The sequence below is a fragment of the Bombus vosnesenskii genome, unplaced genomic scaffold, assembly GCF_011952255.1.
Source record: "Bombus vosnesenskii isolate JDL3184/JDL3185 unplaced genomic scaffold, Bvos_JDL3184-5_v1.1 scf7180000013430, whole genome shotgun sequence".
NCBI lineage: Eukaryota > Metazoa > Arthropoda > Insecta > Hymenoptera > Apidae > Bombus > Bombus vosnesenskii.
The window spans coordinates 199,902-214,903 of NW_022883045.1; the positions used below are offsets into that span (position 1 = coordinate 199,902).

General features: G+C 37.9%; 1 protein-coding gene across 5 annotated transcripts in view; it reads left to right on the top strand.

The window, feature by feature from the left end:
- LOC117238002 (tyrosine-protein kinase Btk29A-like) overlaps window positions 1-15,002 on the top strand; it is a 220,140-nt gene that overhangs the window by 131,233 nt on the left and 73,905 nt on the right. For 3 of the 5 annotated variants that reach the window (XM_033502499.1, XM_033502500.1, XM_033502503.1), the window contains one exon: window positions 9,295-9,378. The exons of 1 other annotated variant lie outside the window; for it this stretch is intronic. In XM_033502499.1, coding sequence (XP_033358390.1) covers window positions 9,295-9,320 — 26 coding nt within the window. In that variant the 3' untranslated portion in view covers window positions 9,321-9,378. Of the gene's footprint in view, window positions 1-9,294; window positions 9,379-15,002 lie in introns of those variants that run through there. One more of the 5 variants, XM_033502498.1, reaches the window with a different exon arrangement.

Below are 15,002 nucleotides of genomic sequence, written 5' to 3' on the forward strand. Positions count from 1 at the left end.
TATCACTGTTATTTACAAATCTGTTTACCGAGACATCCGGCGTGCAGATCACAATTTACGATCTATAATTATCGCAATACACATAAAGCGTGGATTATCTGGCCGTTCGTTACGCTAATTAGTCCGACAGTGGAAGGAAATTATTCGAAGAAAATTCCGAGAGAAGCAGGAACAGTGCAAAAAAGAAAAAGAATAGGAAACAGAAAAAGAGGAAAGAAGTGTGAAAGATTGAATCCTTCGGGTGCAACCGATAGTTAAACATCGCGTTCCGTTTTATCTTTCCATCTGTTTCTATCATGATCGCGTTGCGGTACTCAACAGCCGTGAGTGGAACGAGCAGTGCTGCGATTTTGCAGAAGTGTTTTGGAGAAGGCGAAAGGCGCGGCATCCTCTCACGGAATCCCGCAATTATTTTGTTACTGCAACAACGATGCCAATCGAAGCGAACCGTTCCGCTCCCGATCGACCGCAACAGTTTCGTTCCTTTTCATTTGTCGAGGAGCAGTGAGAATGGATGGTGGTGTTTCAACGACGTTATTTTTCTCTCCTTCGCGTTTCTCTTACACCTGTTTCTCCTCTCGCTTATAAATATTACTCTGTTGTTCCTTGATACGTTTCACAGAGATTAATTCGTCGATATAACCGAGTATCGACAATTTGTTCCTTAATTTATTAATTTGCTGACAGAATTTATCGATTGAGTGTAACACCCATGCATTTACTAAGTCGTTCACTTACTCAATTCATTAGTTGAATTTCTTCAGAGGTATTGGTACATAAAGTGGCTCACGAAAGTATTCGAACGCTTACATATGCAAACTCGAATGGCCGAAATGATGTACATTACAGTAATTTGCTTCGACAAGCAGATGTCAGTAGGAAGATGGAAGTTTTGAGGTTATGTCAGTAAAATTTGAAAAGGATTCAACAACGTAGGTAAAATTGATACATTTATTAGAAACACGTATTGTAAGTAACTGATAAAAGTATTTGAACGCTACATATATTTGTTAGGGAAGTGATACATTTACACTGTATATGAGAGTGTGTGTGTAAGGGCCAGAGGGCGTCAAGGTCTTAGTGGAGACAAAAGACTGTTGCCAGATGTTAGAAGAATCTAGGATAGTCGGTTGGCGACCAGCGTGCGTGCAAGACGTTCTTCAGAGTGGAATATAGATGTATAACTGTTGTGTGGGAAATATAGTCAATTATTTGTATTCCCAAATCCTCGAATTTCCTTAACAATATTATTAAATTATTTAATATTAATATTTTACTGTAAACCGATGATACATTTAGTTATATATAGTTTGCGTTTAGCCGGAGCATAATTGTAAAAGACATAACGATTATTATGTATCTTTCAATCAATGTTTGAATTTATTGTTTAATCACTCACTCGCGTGTATGTCGTTTTTGCCGGAAGAATAAAATATATAGCCACCTTTTTCTAAGCCAAATAAATTTGTTTCTCAATATGTTCAACATTAATCAATTTATTAATTCGTCTACTCGCGTATCAGTTCACTAGCCAACTGTACTAACTCTGTCTCGATATTACAAGCTTCGAACATGCCAAGACTACCTTAAATCATTCGTTGATTTATTCATTTAATTTCCCAACTGCGATTTACGCGTCCCTCAACGTACTTTCATATTGGCTTTCTCGTTTATTTGCTTACTCATTAGCCTATTCAGTCGGTAACTGAACTGTCCCATTGATTTACACGCTCATTTCTTGGGACCTAGGCTTTCCTCCTGCGCCTCTCTTTACCAATTTTCCTCAGTGGCACGGAAAAATGAGCTTTCAGCGAAGTGCACCGGGTCCTCTTTGTGTCTGCGATGCAGCCCCGCATTCGTAAGATCCGAACACTGGACACCTCGTTAAAACTTGATAACACGGGCTCTTTAGTTGGCCCCCTCCTTCTTCCTCCGTCTCACTCTCGGTTCTATGCTTTTCCACCTTGTGCCCCTGATGTCACGACTGCCGCTCGTGCCTACCGATAAAAGAAACCTTTTGCGGCCACCGACCACTAGAGGATAGATGAACAGGCGTTTTCCGAACCTCTCCGGACTACACTACGCGACTTTTCTTCTCGCAAGCTGCACTTCTTTCATCCTGCTCGCTTCCCTTCACCGTCAACGTATTTCTATACAGACGTTTCGATGCTTCTCTCAAAGACTTCCTTGGCCTTCTGTCGTTATTTCAACATTTTTCTTCTTTCCTTCATCTCTTTTAAATATTTACTTTTCTTTTTCAATAGTCGCATTGTACAACTTGGCATATGACAATGATCAGTGGCGATATAGTGAGGATATAGTTCGATATTGGCTTGTTTAAAATAAAATCTTTTCATTAAATTTGAAAGGGCGTTTCAATGCAAAATAATATAATTTCTCTAGTTGAAATTTTTCAACAATTGGCTGTAGGTTTTATTCTTGATTTGTTATCTTCTGCTTTTGATTGGACAATCTTACGCCAATATTTAACTTACATTCTATTATTCTATTATTGGGTTGGCAATTAAATGATTGCGGATTTTGTCAGTCACATTCTTTTGATTTGTCAACGTGTTCAAAGCATCTAACCTATATTGTTTTCTTGTTGCTTGGAGTTCCACCTTTAATTTAGTAAAAAAATTGTATCGATTAGTTATTTAGCTCATTTTTATTCCAATTTAAAAATGGAAGAACAACACGCACATTTCAGACACATTTTATTGTATTATTTCCGAAAAGGCAAGAACGCATCGCAAGCACACAGGTTATATGCAGTATATGGGAATGAAGCCTTGAAAGAAAGGCACTGTCAAAATTGCTTGGCCAAATTTCGTTCTGCTAATCTTTCATTGAAAAATGCTCAACGGTCTGGCCGTCTAGTTGAAGTTGACGAGACCCATACCAAGGCCATTATCGATTCAGATCGTCATAGCACAACGCGTGAGATTGCAAAGAAGCTCAATGTATCGCGTACATACATTAAAAAAAAATTAAAACAGCTTGGCTTTGTCAAGAAATTCGATTTATGGCCCCCTCATCAGCTTAAGGAAATTCATTTGACACAACGCATTAGCATCTGCGATTCGCTTCTGAAACGCAACGAAATTGATCCATTTCTGAAACGACTGATTACCGGCCACCAAAAGTGGATAGTTTATAACAACGTTAATCGGAAAAGATCGTGGGTGATGCAAGATGAAGCAGCCCAGACGACACCAAAATCTGAGATTCGCCAAAAAAGGATTATGCTGTCAGTTTGGTGGGATTATAAAGGAATTCTGTACTTTGAACTTTTACCAAAAAATCAAACGATTAATTCAAACGTGCACGTTCAACGACTCGCCAAACTGAGCGATGCAGTTCAAGAAAAGCGGCCGGAATTGACAAAACGTAAGAGTGTTGTTTTCCAGTATGATAATGCAAAACCCCACACATCTTTGTTCACTCGCCAAAAATTATTGGAACTAGGTTAGGATGTATTGTCACATCCGCCATATAGCCCTGACCTTGTGCCTTCAGATTACCATTTATTTCGTTCCATGCAGAACTCCTTAAATGGTAAAATTTTTAATGACACTGATGATGTAAAGTCACATTTAATTCAGTTTTTTGCTGGCAAAAATCAGAAGTTTTATGAACATGGATTTATGATACTGCCTGAAAGATGGCAAAAGGTGATCGACAAAAACGGACAATACCTAATTGTATAAAGTTATATTTCTAATTAAAAGTTTTGAATTTTCCTTTTTATTTAAAATACGCAATCACTTAATTGCCAACCAATATATCAACATCCCATAATTGATAAACACTACATTTGCACACGCGTAATTAGAAATGTCTTAGCACCTGGAAAAAGGATAGTATTTTATTTGAACCACAGTTAAAGACAAAACAGATAATACAGTGAGGTGATATTGGGTGTAGTGCGTTAAATAATCACTCGGTGTTTAGGTCAACAATATATTTATTAACGAGTGTCTTCTTTTGATCGCGTCGCGTATCGCTCTCGTTTTCGCTAGTCAATCTCGCTGCCCGGTTACATCTCGACTTCATCGCTCCCTGGTTCAAACTTAACTGTCGATCGGATTCGATTCTTTTCTGTTTGTCGCCCCACTATCCCCACCATCCACGCGTTTGTTAGGGGTCCGCGACCGTTGCCACGCACGCCTCCTTCTCGAACATTCGGCGAAAGGACCGTTGGGGTATTGATGGCTCATTAGGCACGTCGCTACGGCGATATACATTGTTGCCAAGTGCTGCCACAACCGTATCGATGTAAGTACATACTCTTCACGAAATTAGATAAAGGCGTATACAGATACTGAAGAGGATTCAAAATTTCAATGAAATTCCAACACGTCTCTGTTGTTTTCAGAAAAATCACCACCGGTATTCATTTATTTTTCGTTTATTTTCGCCAGATTGCGATAGAGGCGCGAATCGAATGACCCGTATTTCAATAATTATGCAATCATGTCTTGGGAGCGCGTCTTGCGCGGGCTCGTGCCTCGTCATAGGACTCCGCCACCGCTTTCATTAAAAATTCCCCAAGGCCTTCGGTGAATAGCGCTTTCAGCTTGCACGATGCAGACGCGACCGATAAATAAATTACGAGAGAGAACGAACTCGCGTTTTCCAACTTTTCACCGACTAGTGGCATTAACAAATGCCACGTTCTCCCGATGGATTTCCACCCCTTCCCAACACATACATACGCGCGCCAAAGAAAATGAAATGGTCCATTTAAAATCTTTTGTTCTTTTAGAATAGAAAGGCTGAAATGTTTAAAAAGATCGAACAACCTGCAGCTCTTTTATTATTGAAAATTCCCCTTGATTTAGTTATAACTATGGTTATCGTGGCGAGTAATGCCAGTAGAATATGAATGTTTTATATTAGACATGTAAGGTCATACAAGGTCCTTCTTGCTTGAGAATTTCTTGCAGAGTTTTTTTTTTAGATATTAACACTAAAACTACCGGAATTTGAGACGTAGCTATCTCTACCAAAACCAGCCAAAATGACTGATTTTTAAAAAATACATAGTAGTAGAATATTTTTATATTTATTGATTTATTATTATCTTGCAAAAGGAACTCCATGTTCTGAGATCATAAAAACTATATAATAACAACTATAATAATAACAATAAGTACAATAATGAAAAATATTTAGTATCAAAATCTTTGGTAACAAGAATACTAAAATAAATTTCCATTGGTAAATATAAGAAGTATAATATAATAATATAATAATAAGCGTAATAGAATAAATAAAATACGAATATAACTTAAAGCAGGTATTACAGTGGCTAGAAAAAATATTGCTATATTTACCGCAGCATTTACGTACTAATTAATTAAGTTTCATTTATTAGTATTACTTTAACGTGAATATAAAAATTTGACATCGCGAAAATGAAATGTAGATTAAACATTTTCTTATTATTCATGAACGTATCTGCAAATACTTTTTATAGCCAGTGTGTGTTACAACCTAATAACAGTACACATTGAATACCTGTAATAAACACGTGTAGCAAATTGCATTTCTTTTTTTCTTCCTGTCTCCATTAGGCTCTTTCCTTTCATTCGTCCATTCCAAAAAAAAAAAAAGGTTCAATTTCATCCATCGAAAGAACGAACGTAACATCTCCGCTACCTACCAATTTATCAAATCTGTAAAGCATGGCGTGTAACACACGATATTAAACGTTTCCGCAAGTTCATGCCACGGAAAGCCAGCAGCAGGAAGACATTAACGACATTCATTTAATACCGGATGTCCTTGGAAAAAATCCATTAAAGCTACACGTTCGAAAAAGAATTACGGGGTAAAATGTACGAGAACGTTGAAAAAAAAAAAAAAAAAAGAAAGAAAACCACCGTTATATGAAATATTGCTCTTTATTTTAACGGGGCAACCAGAACAGAGAGAATATTTTTTAATGCGTTGCGCGCAGACGAAATGGTGGCGCTGTTAGCCCGTCAAACTGTATCGTTCCTATTCCGACTCGTTCGTTACACGAAATTTATTCAGAACGGAAATTCCATTAGCAAACACTGCCAACAGTGGAATCCTATCTTTTTTCTCCGACATTTTTTTTTTTTGCTTTTTTTTCTCTCGATTCACTCGCGGTTCTCCACCGCGGTTCGATTATGAATCAGCTTGTCATGCAGTTTGCACGAGGCGCAATATTTGCCCACGGGTATGTTGATTCGAGCGCGCTGTTGAAAAGTGTCTGTGTCCGCCTTATTTGAGTAATTTGTCGATGTTTGTTAACCGTGAACGCACGCAGGCAAATTAAGAGTTTCGATGGAGCTGCAGCGTTTTTACAATTAATTTGAAATATCGCGTTTGTTGAGACATTTAATTGCAGAATAAACAAGGCCGATGTTGAATTTTATATTTTTTATCGCGGCACGTGCTCTCGCATCACGTCTTCACTTTTATGCTGCGTCATTAATTTTTCTAGCCATGTTCGAAAATATGTCAATTTTAGGAGAAAGGAAAATTATTTTTAATTATTAATCGTCGACGATTTATATCTCCGTGTAATTAGCATTTATGGAAAGTCGATTAGTCGGAACTAATCAGTTGCTTTCCCTAATCCATTCGATTGCGGAGATTTCGAAAAATTTATATTTTTTTTTATTATTCAATTTGTACTTTGCAATTTGTCCAGCTGGACATTTGGTAAATAAACTCATATTTTACGAACACTGCTGTAGAAAGAGATCGTAACGACTATTTTATGCTACTTTGACTACTTCGTATTTTTCTGCACATTTAAATTTCCCATAAGTGCGTAAACATTCGAAGTCTGCTAATCGCGAGTTCTAGCTATGGAATCGAGAAATTTACAGAAAATCGAAATTTATAATATGAAAGAGAATAAATTCAAACGACATGGTACATAACCTTAAAATCAATGAACGTACAGTGATCTGTGATCCTAATCGAATATCGCCATGTAAAATATAATTCAATATAAACTGCTCTTTCTCTTATTCGAATTTGTTAGCGACTCTTATTACGATTATTAATGACCAGGATAATGACTAATTGTTTAATTAATCAGATTAATTAATGGCCCATTATTACAATTAACCAAAAATCAAGATCGCAAGCTAATGTAGTATTTGTTGATTTAATGCAAACTATTGCTAATATCACCTAATGACAAAATCCGCAATCATTTAATTGCCAACCTTTATGTTCATAAATAACATAGTTTTCGTCGATATAATTTGCAATCAGTTTTTCCTTTGACCACGTAGTCGATACTATTCGCGTCCATCTTGGAATTACGACACGGAATTCGCTGTTTAATCTTCCTTCACGAACGCGCATTCATCAACCTTTTTTTCTTGCCAAAAGATAAACATGTTGCCAATATTTGACCTTTGTCTTCTACTTTTTCTTTTCTTCTTTTTAATACACGAGGTTGAAGAGGCTGTTTTTCAGCTGCGCAAACAACAACATCGAGACGAAAGTATAAATAAAGGGAAGCCGTTAAATCCATAAACTGTTGTACGAGAGAAGCGAAGAATTTTGTATTTTTAACATTCCAGTATTTTCCTTCGCACACGAGACATGCAGATTCCTCGGTTCTATTCCATTTTTTCCCACTCTAACTGCCAACTGTAGATACGATATGTTCCTAACGTTATACTGCATTATCGAACGTCGTAAATATCAGTCGTGTGCGCGGCCACTAAATTTATAATAATAAGCGTTATGGAGAGCGGAATTGTAGTCGGCGATCAGCCACATTGTCAATGTTTCACCGTTTCCATCCACCGTTTATCGTTCTCCCTAATCTCTGCCAGTTTCAAACCGAGTTTCCTATATGAAATTAATCTTTTCTTAGTTGACATCTCAAAATGAAACATGAAAGCCTCTTACAAATGATCAAAAAACACTTCCCGAAACAAATCTACCACTTACTCAAATCATACCTAAGCAACAGAATTTTTGTAGTAAAAATTTATTTTACATCCTTTAGGATGTATATTCTGAAGTAAGAGACATCAAGGTAGGGATACCGCAAGGAAGCGTCTTAGGACCAATATTATACACATTATACATGGCCGACATACCTACATCTACCAACAGCAAAATACTGACATTCGCGGACGACACGGCTGTACTAGTCAGGCACACTAATGCAGAAACAGCAGCCACATTACTACAAGAGCACATTAGAAAAATAGAAAAATGGCTACGGGATAAACAAATAAAAGCAAACTCCGTAAATGCAACTATATTACATTTACACTAAGAGAACGGAAACCACCAAATATCCAATTGAATAGCACGCACATACACAAACAAGTCTACACAACATAACACTAAATCAATTGTAGACAAAATACGAATAAAAAGAAGACAAATGTACAAAGAAGAAAATAAACTAAATATCTACAAAACGGTAGTAAAACCAATTTGGACGCACGGAATACCACTATGGAGGACAGCAGCAATGAGCCACATAAACAAACTAGAGTCGCTACAATCGAAGATACTAAGAACAATAGTGAACGCCCTCTGGTATGTCAGAAACGAGGATATACGTAAAGACTTGAAAATACCAACGGTGAAAGAAGAAATCGGCAGGTACGCAAAAAAATACAAGGAAAGAACGGCAACACGGCCAAACCAGCTGGCTAATGAAGCGAGCAAAACTAATAGAAAGAAGACTAAAAAGAAAACACCCCACTGACTTCACTGAAGAAATAAAATAGTCAAACTCGAAGATGGTATCCCGCTGTGGGTAGCCATTCACGTGTTATTTAGCAATTAAGTTAGAAAAAATTACCAAATGTCCAGACTGGACAAATTGTAAACTACTAAGGTGATATCGGGTGTCGTGCGTTAAATAATCACTCGGTGTCTAGGTCAACAATATATTTATTAACAAGTGTCTTCTTTTGATCGCGTCGCATATCGCTGTCGGTTTCTCTAGTCAATCTCGCTGCGCGGTTACAACTCGACTTCATCGCTCCCTGGTTCAAAGTTAACTGTCGATCGGATTCGATTCTTTTCTGTTTGTCGCCCCTCCATATCCCCACTATCCACGCGTTTGTTAGGCGTGCGTGGCAACGGTGGTGGACCTTCTCGAATATTCAGCGGAAGGACCGTTGGGATATTGATAGTTCATTAGGCACTTCGCTTCGGCGATATGCATTGTTGCCAAGTGCCGCGACAGTACAAATGAAATAATAATTTCGTATTCTATGAGCCTTTTCTATTCCAGTGGTTTATATTTGTCTTTCTTTTTTGTTCCAGGTGAGTACACTACGATACCGATTTAATTGACCTGTAATTTGGTGAGTATTTGTCAAGTTGTTTGAAAATGTTTGCACGGCAAAAGTAGGCCATAATTAATGAAATGTATAATTATATCGTGCAAACCATAAATAAATAACATTCATGCAGAAATGATTGAGACTAACGAATCAGAAGGAAATTATTTGCTTATCGTGACGATAATTGTTAACATAAAATTTTTATGGAAATTACTACGCCGTTCGTCTTATTTTCATAGACTTATTACCATCAGATTTGTATTTGGTTTTGATTAATGCGAGATATTATAGAAAGTATAAGTTTGCATACGATGGAAAAATTTAAAGCAGCAAGCAAATATTTCGCGTTGAAATTCTAACAATTCTAACGAGAGAGAGAGAGAGAGAGAGTGAGAAAGGAATTAAAACGTGCCTTGAAGTTCGGAAGTGTCATAGATCAACTCAGTGAATTAAAAAGCTATAGAAAAGTGATAATATTGAAAACATTGCTTCTTAAATTTACCTCAAAATTTTCTACTATTTTCTTATCTTCTTGGCATAAGTAAATTTATAGAAGTAATTTGTTTCTTATTAAATTGAACCTGAAGCTTTTGTTTCTGCATATTACCAGCTACTCGAAGCGTACACTTGCATGGTTAAAATTGCGCGTAAAGAGAATTCTAGTTATTGGGTTGGCAACTAAGTGATTGCGGGTTTTGTCAATATCACCTAGGGATTTTGTCATTATCTGCCATATTGCGAGAAGTATCACATTGCCAAACAAAATCTTATTGCGTGACGATGAGCGATGTATTGGATTGGCAATTAAGTGATTACAGATTTTGTCAATACCACCTGATGACAAAATCCGCAATCACCTAGTTGCCAACCCAATAATTAACACTTTACTGACCGCTAGCGGTTCAGTAGCATACGCACGTCCGACCGGCAGCTCTGTTTCGGTTTAGACTCTCCAATATCATTCTTTTCGTTCATCGCGAACGGTAAGTTTTTCAAATTGGTATAAAACTGTGGCAGCTTACGAAGCAACGCAACTGACGCAACTGAACGAGATACCTTAGTACTAAATAACAAATTACTGCTCAAATTAGAAGAAAGATTGTCGGTGATAAAAAGCCTATTAATAGGCTATCGGTCGATAAGCGTCGGCGACAAAAAGCCGATGAATTAGCTATCGGTCGGTAAAGTGTTAACGTGGGGGACGTGTATACTCGTGCAAACGAGTACAAAACGAGCGATTAAGAGGAAGTTCGATGTGAATCGTTCGTACGTTAAAAACAGGGAAACGAAGGAAATACGGCAAGTAGCGGCTATTGTTAAACAGCATTGTTAATATTACTGCTGCCTTTTGTCCCGTAGAAAATTTCTATTTTATCGATGCAATGGAGTAGCAAGCAGCTAGTTGGTGAAAATGTGTAGTCTAATGGCTAACGAAGAAATAATCGAATGCTCTTGATTTTGGTCGTTCGTTAAACCGAAATGAATTCCACTGTAGAATTCATATAGAGTTGTATTTAAAACGTATTTGTTTAAAAAACGAATTCAGATAAATTCAACTGAGAAGAATGAAATGTTTCTATTGGGTAGGCAACTAAGTGATTGCGGATTTTGTCATTAGGTGGTATTGACAAAATCCGCAATCACTTAGTTGCCAACCCAATATTAGATGTCTCTGTTCCACGACGATGATGATCACAAATATTTGATCGAAGTTTCCAATTAGTAGGCTTTTAATTAGTAGACTACGTCAATTATTTCCTCGACACGACGATTCCATCGAATCTGCTCGATCGTTTCGCGAAAGTTCCTATCATACAATCCTGCAATTTCGTTGGATTTTTCTCGTTGTTGCACGAACGTAATTGTGAAAATAAGGTTAGCCATCAACAAGGATCGGAAGATCGGCAAGCGAGATGTTGTTACTGGAACAGCGTCGCTTGGCAATTCGCCATTCGAAGGATGAATGGCGACAATTAAGGGACACGCAATGATGTTGCTACCCTGTTGCGATTAACCGTGCAGTGTGCTTAACGAAATTGTTAATTGCTAATTAAAGCAAGATCGAACTCACGCTGTTAAATATGCAGAATGCCCTGTGTTCGCGTGACGAGAAAGCCTCTCGGTTAATAATTTTCGACGTAATACTATGTTAATGAGTTGAAGCATCACCCCCAAGTTAGTTACGAGGAAATTTGTGCCACGAAACGCGTAGTTATTGCTTTTCGCTTTCATTACTCCATACACGTAGCAGCAGCTTTAATCTCTTGTTGATATTGAATTATAGAAACAGCTGGAATTTACGTGGAAATCTTTCGAGTGTACATTTGCCAACACCTGATACGACTTCATTAAAACCGTTGAATACCCAAGCATTTTCGTAATTTCCATTTTAGGTGGCCATCCATGCGTTCACGTGTAATCGTATTATATATCGGCAACTAAGTGATTGCGGATTTTGACAATACATATAATGACAAAGTCCGCAATCACTTAGTTGCCAACCCATATAATATTGTACATGGTACATGGTACACGATACATGGTACATGGTACATGCTACATAGTACATGATACATGATGCATGGTACATGGTACATGGTATACGGTACATGGTACATGGTACACGGTACATGGTACACGGTACACGGTACATGGTATACGGTACATGGTACATGGTACATGGTACATGGTACATGGTACATGCTACATAGTACATGATACATGATGCATGGTACATGGTACATGGTACACGGTACACTGTACACGGTACATGGTACATGGTACACGGTACATGGTATACGGTACATGCTACATAGTACATGATACATGATGCATGGTACATGGTACATGGTACACGATACATGGTACACGGTACATGGTACACGGTACATGGTACACGGTATATGGTACACAGTACATGGTATACGGTACATGGTACATGGTACATGCTACATAGTACATGATACATGATGCATGGTACACGGTACATGGTACACGGTATACTGTACACGGTACATGGTACACAGTACATGGTACACAGTACATGGTACACGGTACATGGTACACGGTACATGGTACACGGTACATGGTACACGGTATATTGTACATGATATATGGTACATGGTACATAGAGTTTCGTTCCATACAAAATAACCCCGACACGATGTAAATGTAAAGTTGAACGCATGTCACCGGTATCAATCATCGATTTAATTGTTTTATAATTCTATATAATTAAAAAACGTACTTCCTTATCAATAATACTGATCTTAACTTTCATCCAAGCTTGCCTGAGAAAAATTCGGTATCGACATTCGACAGTTCGATTCTTCGACCAATCAAGCGACGTCTATAGCTAAACGTAGCTTGTATATCATCGACGAGAAAATCCTTATCCGATGATGAAACGCTCTGTTCATGATGCAATATGTTCGTAGCGAGAAACAAGAATGGAGAAACGAGTACCGGTAGACGATCGAGTTATCAGGAAAAGTAATGAACACGGTTTCAATAGCAGACTTATCGACGTGGTGCAGTCACGTCCAGCGAATTCGACTAATTTTTTTCACCCTCTTTCTCTCTGTGTACCTAACGATCGAACGCAAAGGAACAAAAAGAGACGAGAGAACGACAGAAACAAAGAAAAAAAGAGAGATAGAACAGCGAGCAATTAGTTGGTTCGCTAGACTAGTTGTGATTAATTGTGGGCGTTAGGTGGCGTTTTCAAGCAGCGACGACTCGCTCGGTCTGCGACTGGTGCATCAAGCCGCAAGCCTGCGAACGCCGATTAATCGCCGTAATCCGAAATGATCGTGGCAATTTGACGAGGAAAGATATGGTTGGAAACGCGGCGTAATTTATTCCTCGTGTCGGCTTCTCACCGACTGAAATCAAAAACGCTGCCCCGTGAATTAGTCCAAGTCCCGTCACCCCATCGATTCCTCAGCCTCACAATCAACTTCTTTCGCAAATTTCCTCGTTTTCAAGCGTTTCCTCCAACCTGTTTTTAATTACCGATTTTTTCCAACATTTAACGAGCTGCTTTGGAAGATGTATAGGCGTTGAAAAAGTCAGGATTGAAGATGTTTTTTCGGTGAAACTGCTTGATCGAATTGCATTAATTTTCAGCTGTCAGAGTGATAGGTTCCGGATTTTCTTTTGCTCTTGAAAATTGTCGGATATGCACAGCAGTTTTTCTCAAAATTAACGCTCATTTTTACTGGCACAGAAATACGTATATGCCTTCTTCATTGTAATAATTTATTATTAGGTTGTCCGGAAAGTGTCTTTCTTTCGCAAACGTGTTTTTCACAACAGTGCACCTTCATACACACGAGAAACCATGTTTGTGAAATGTTACGATGTTTATCTCAACAAAACAAAATCGATCGTACGTAATTCGACAAATGAATATAAAACAAAGAACGTTGTGCTTCTATTATTTCCTCATAAAACGAAACAAGCTTTTCGGACAACCTAATATTATGTATTATAGGTTAGCAACTAAGTGATTGCGGGTTTTGTCATTATCACCTAATGACAAAGTCCGCAATCACTTAGTTGCCAACCCAATATTACGTATTGTGTTTGCATTTTCTTTGGGAGTCGTTTCCGTGGCTACGAGATCGCGTCAAAGGGACACTGATCTAGGGATTCTGATCGAATTGTATAACCGTTTGAGTCGCAAGCAGCGCGATGGCGCTGTTTACATTTGCTGTGGAGAAGTGCCAGTACATTTGAACGATACGAACGACTGTATTTTCTATTTCATTGTTACCTTGTCAATAATTTTTATTGAAGAAAACTTGAAATATTTATAAACTAATGGTACGCATATATAATAATATAAACGTATTTCATACAAATAACAAATATGATTTGGCATTTTCCGATCTTGCTTTTTCAAACATTCCAACGACTCAAGCGGATAATTATAATTTTATTTATTTAATAATGAATTTGTAGCGGCACTCGACAGCAAAACTTTCCGACGATTTCTGTACCGTGTCTTGCTACACAAAGACTTTATACTCGACCGGAAGACGGTAGAGGTGTGGTTAGCGTCGTTGGTTGCAAACCTATCAGACCAGGTTCGAATCCCGACACTCGTCATTCGGTTTTTTCTCCACGATTTCTAAATGAGAAAAAGGTAACTCGGATGAAAGACAAAAAAATTCTTCTTATACAGTAGCAGCACACTATCACGACCTATCAACCTCAAATTGTTTTATATCAACATACTACTTCAAATCAATATACTAGCGCGAATACATTCAATTCTATTTTCACAAGGTGAACAGCTTAGAAAAAAAGCGCGGGAAGAAATCAGCAATCAGCTGTCGTCTCGTTCACTTGATTACTGTACTGGAATATCAATATAGCAGCAATCTATTCGGCGTATCTAACTCTCGTACGTTCGGCACGATATTTACTTTCGTTTCACGATCGCGTGAAACTTCTGCTTGAAAATGAGCAGCTGATATTCAAACCTTCAACGGCACACACACCAGTTTTTCCTGTGAACGTGTTACGTTTTAACACGTCCAATAATAAGGTTTCTGAAGTTAAACACCGTGAAAACGGGATTTTAAGTGTAATGTGGTATTTCGGTAGACAAATGGGTGCATTTGTCATAGACGAAAAATTCCTGCAAGAGAAAGTGTTTCGACCACTTTCGTGCAAGGTAAT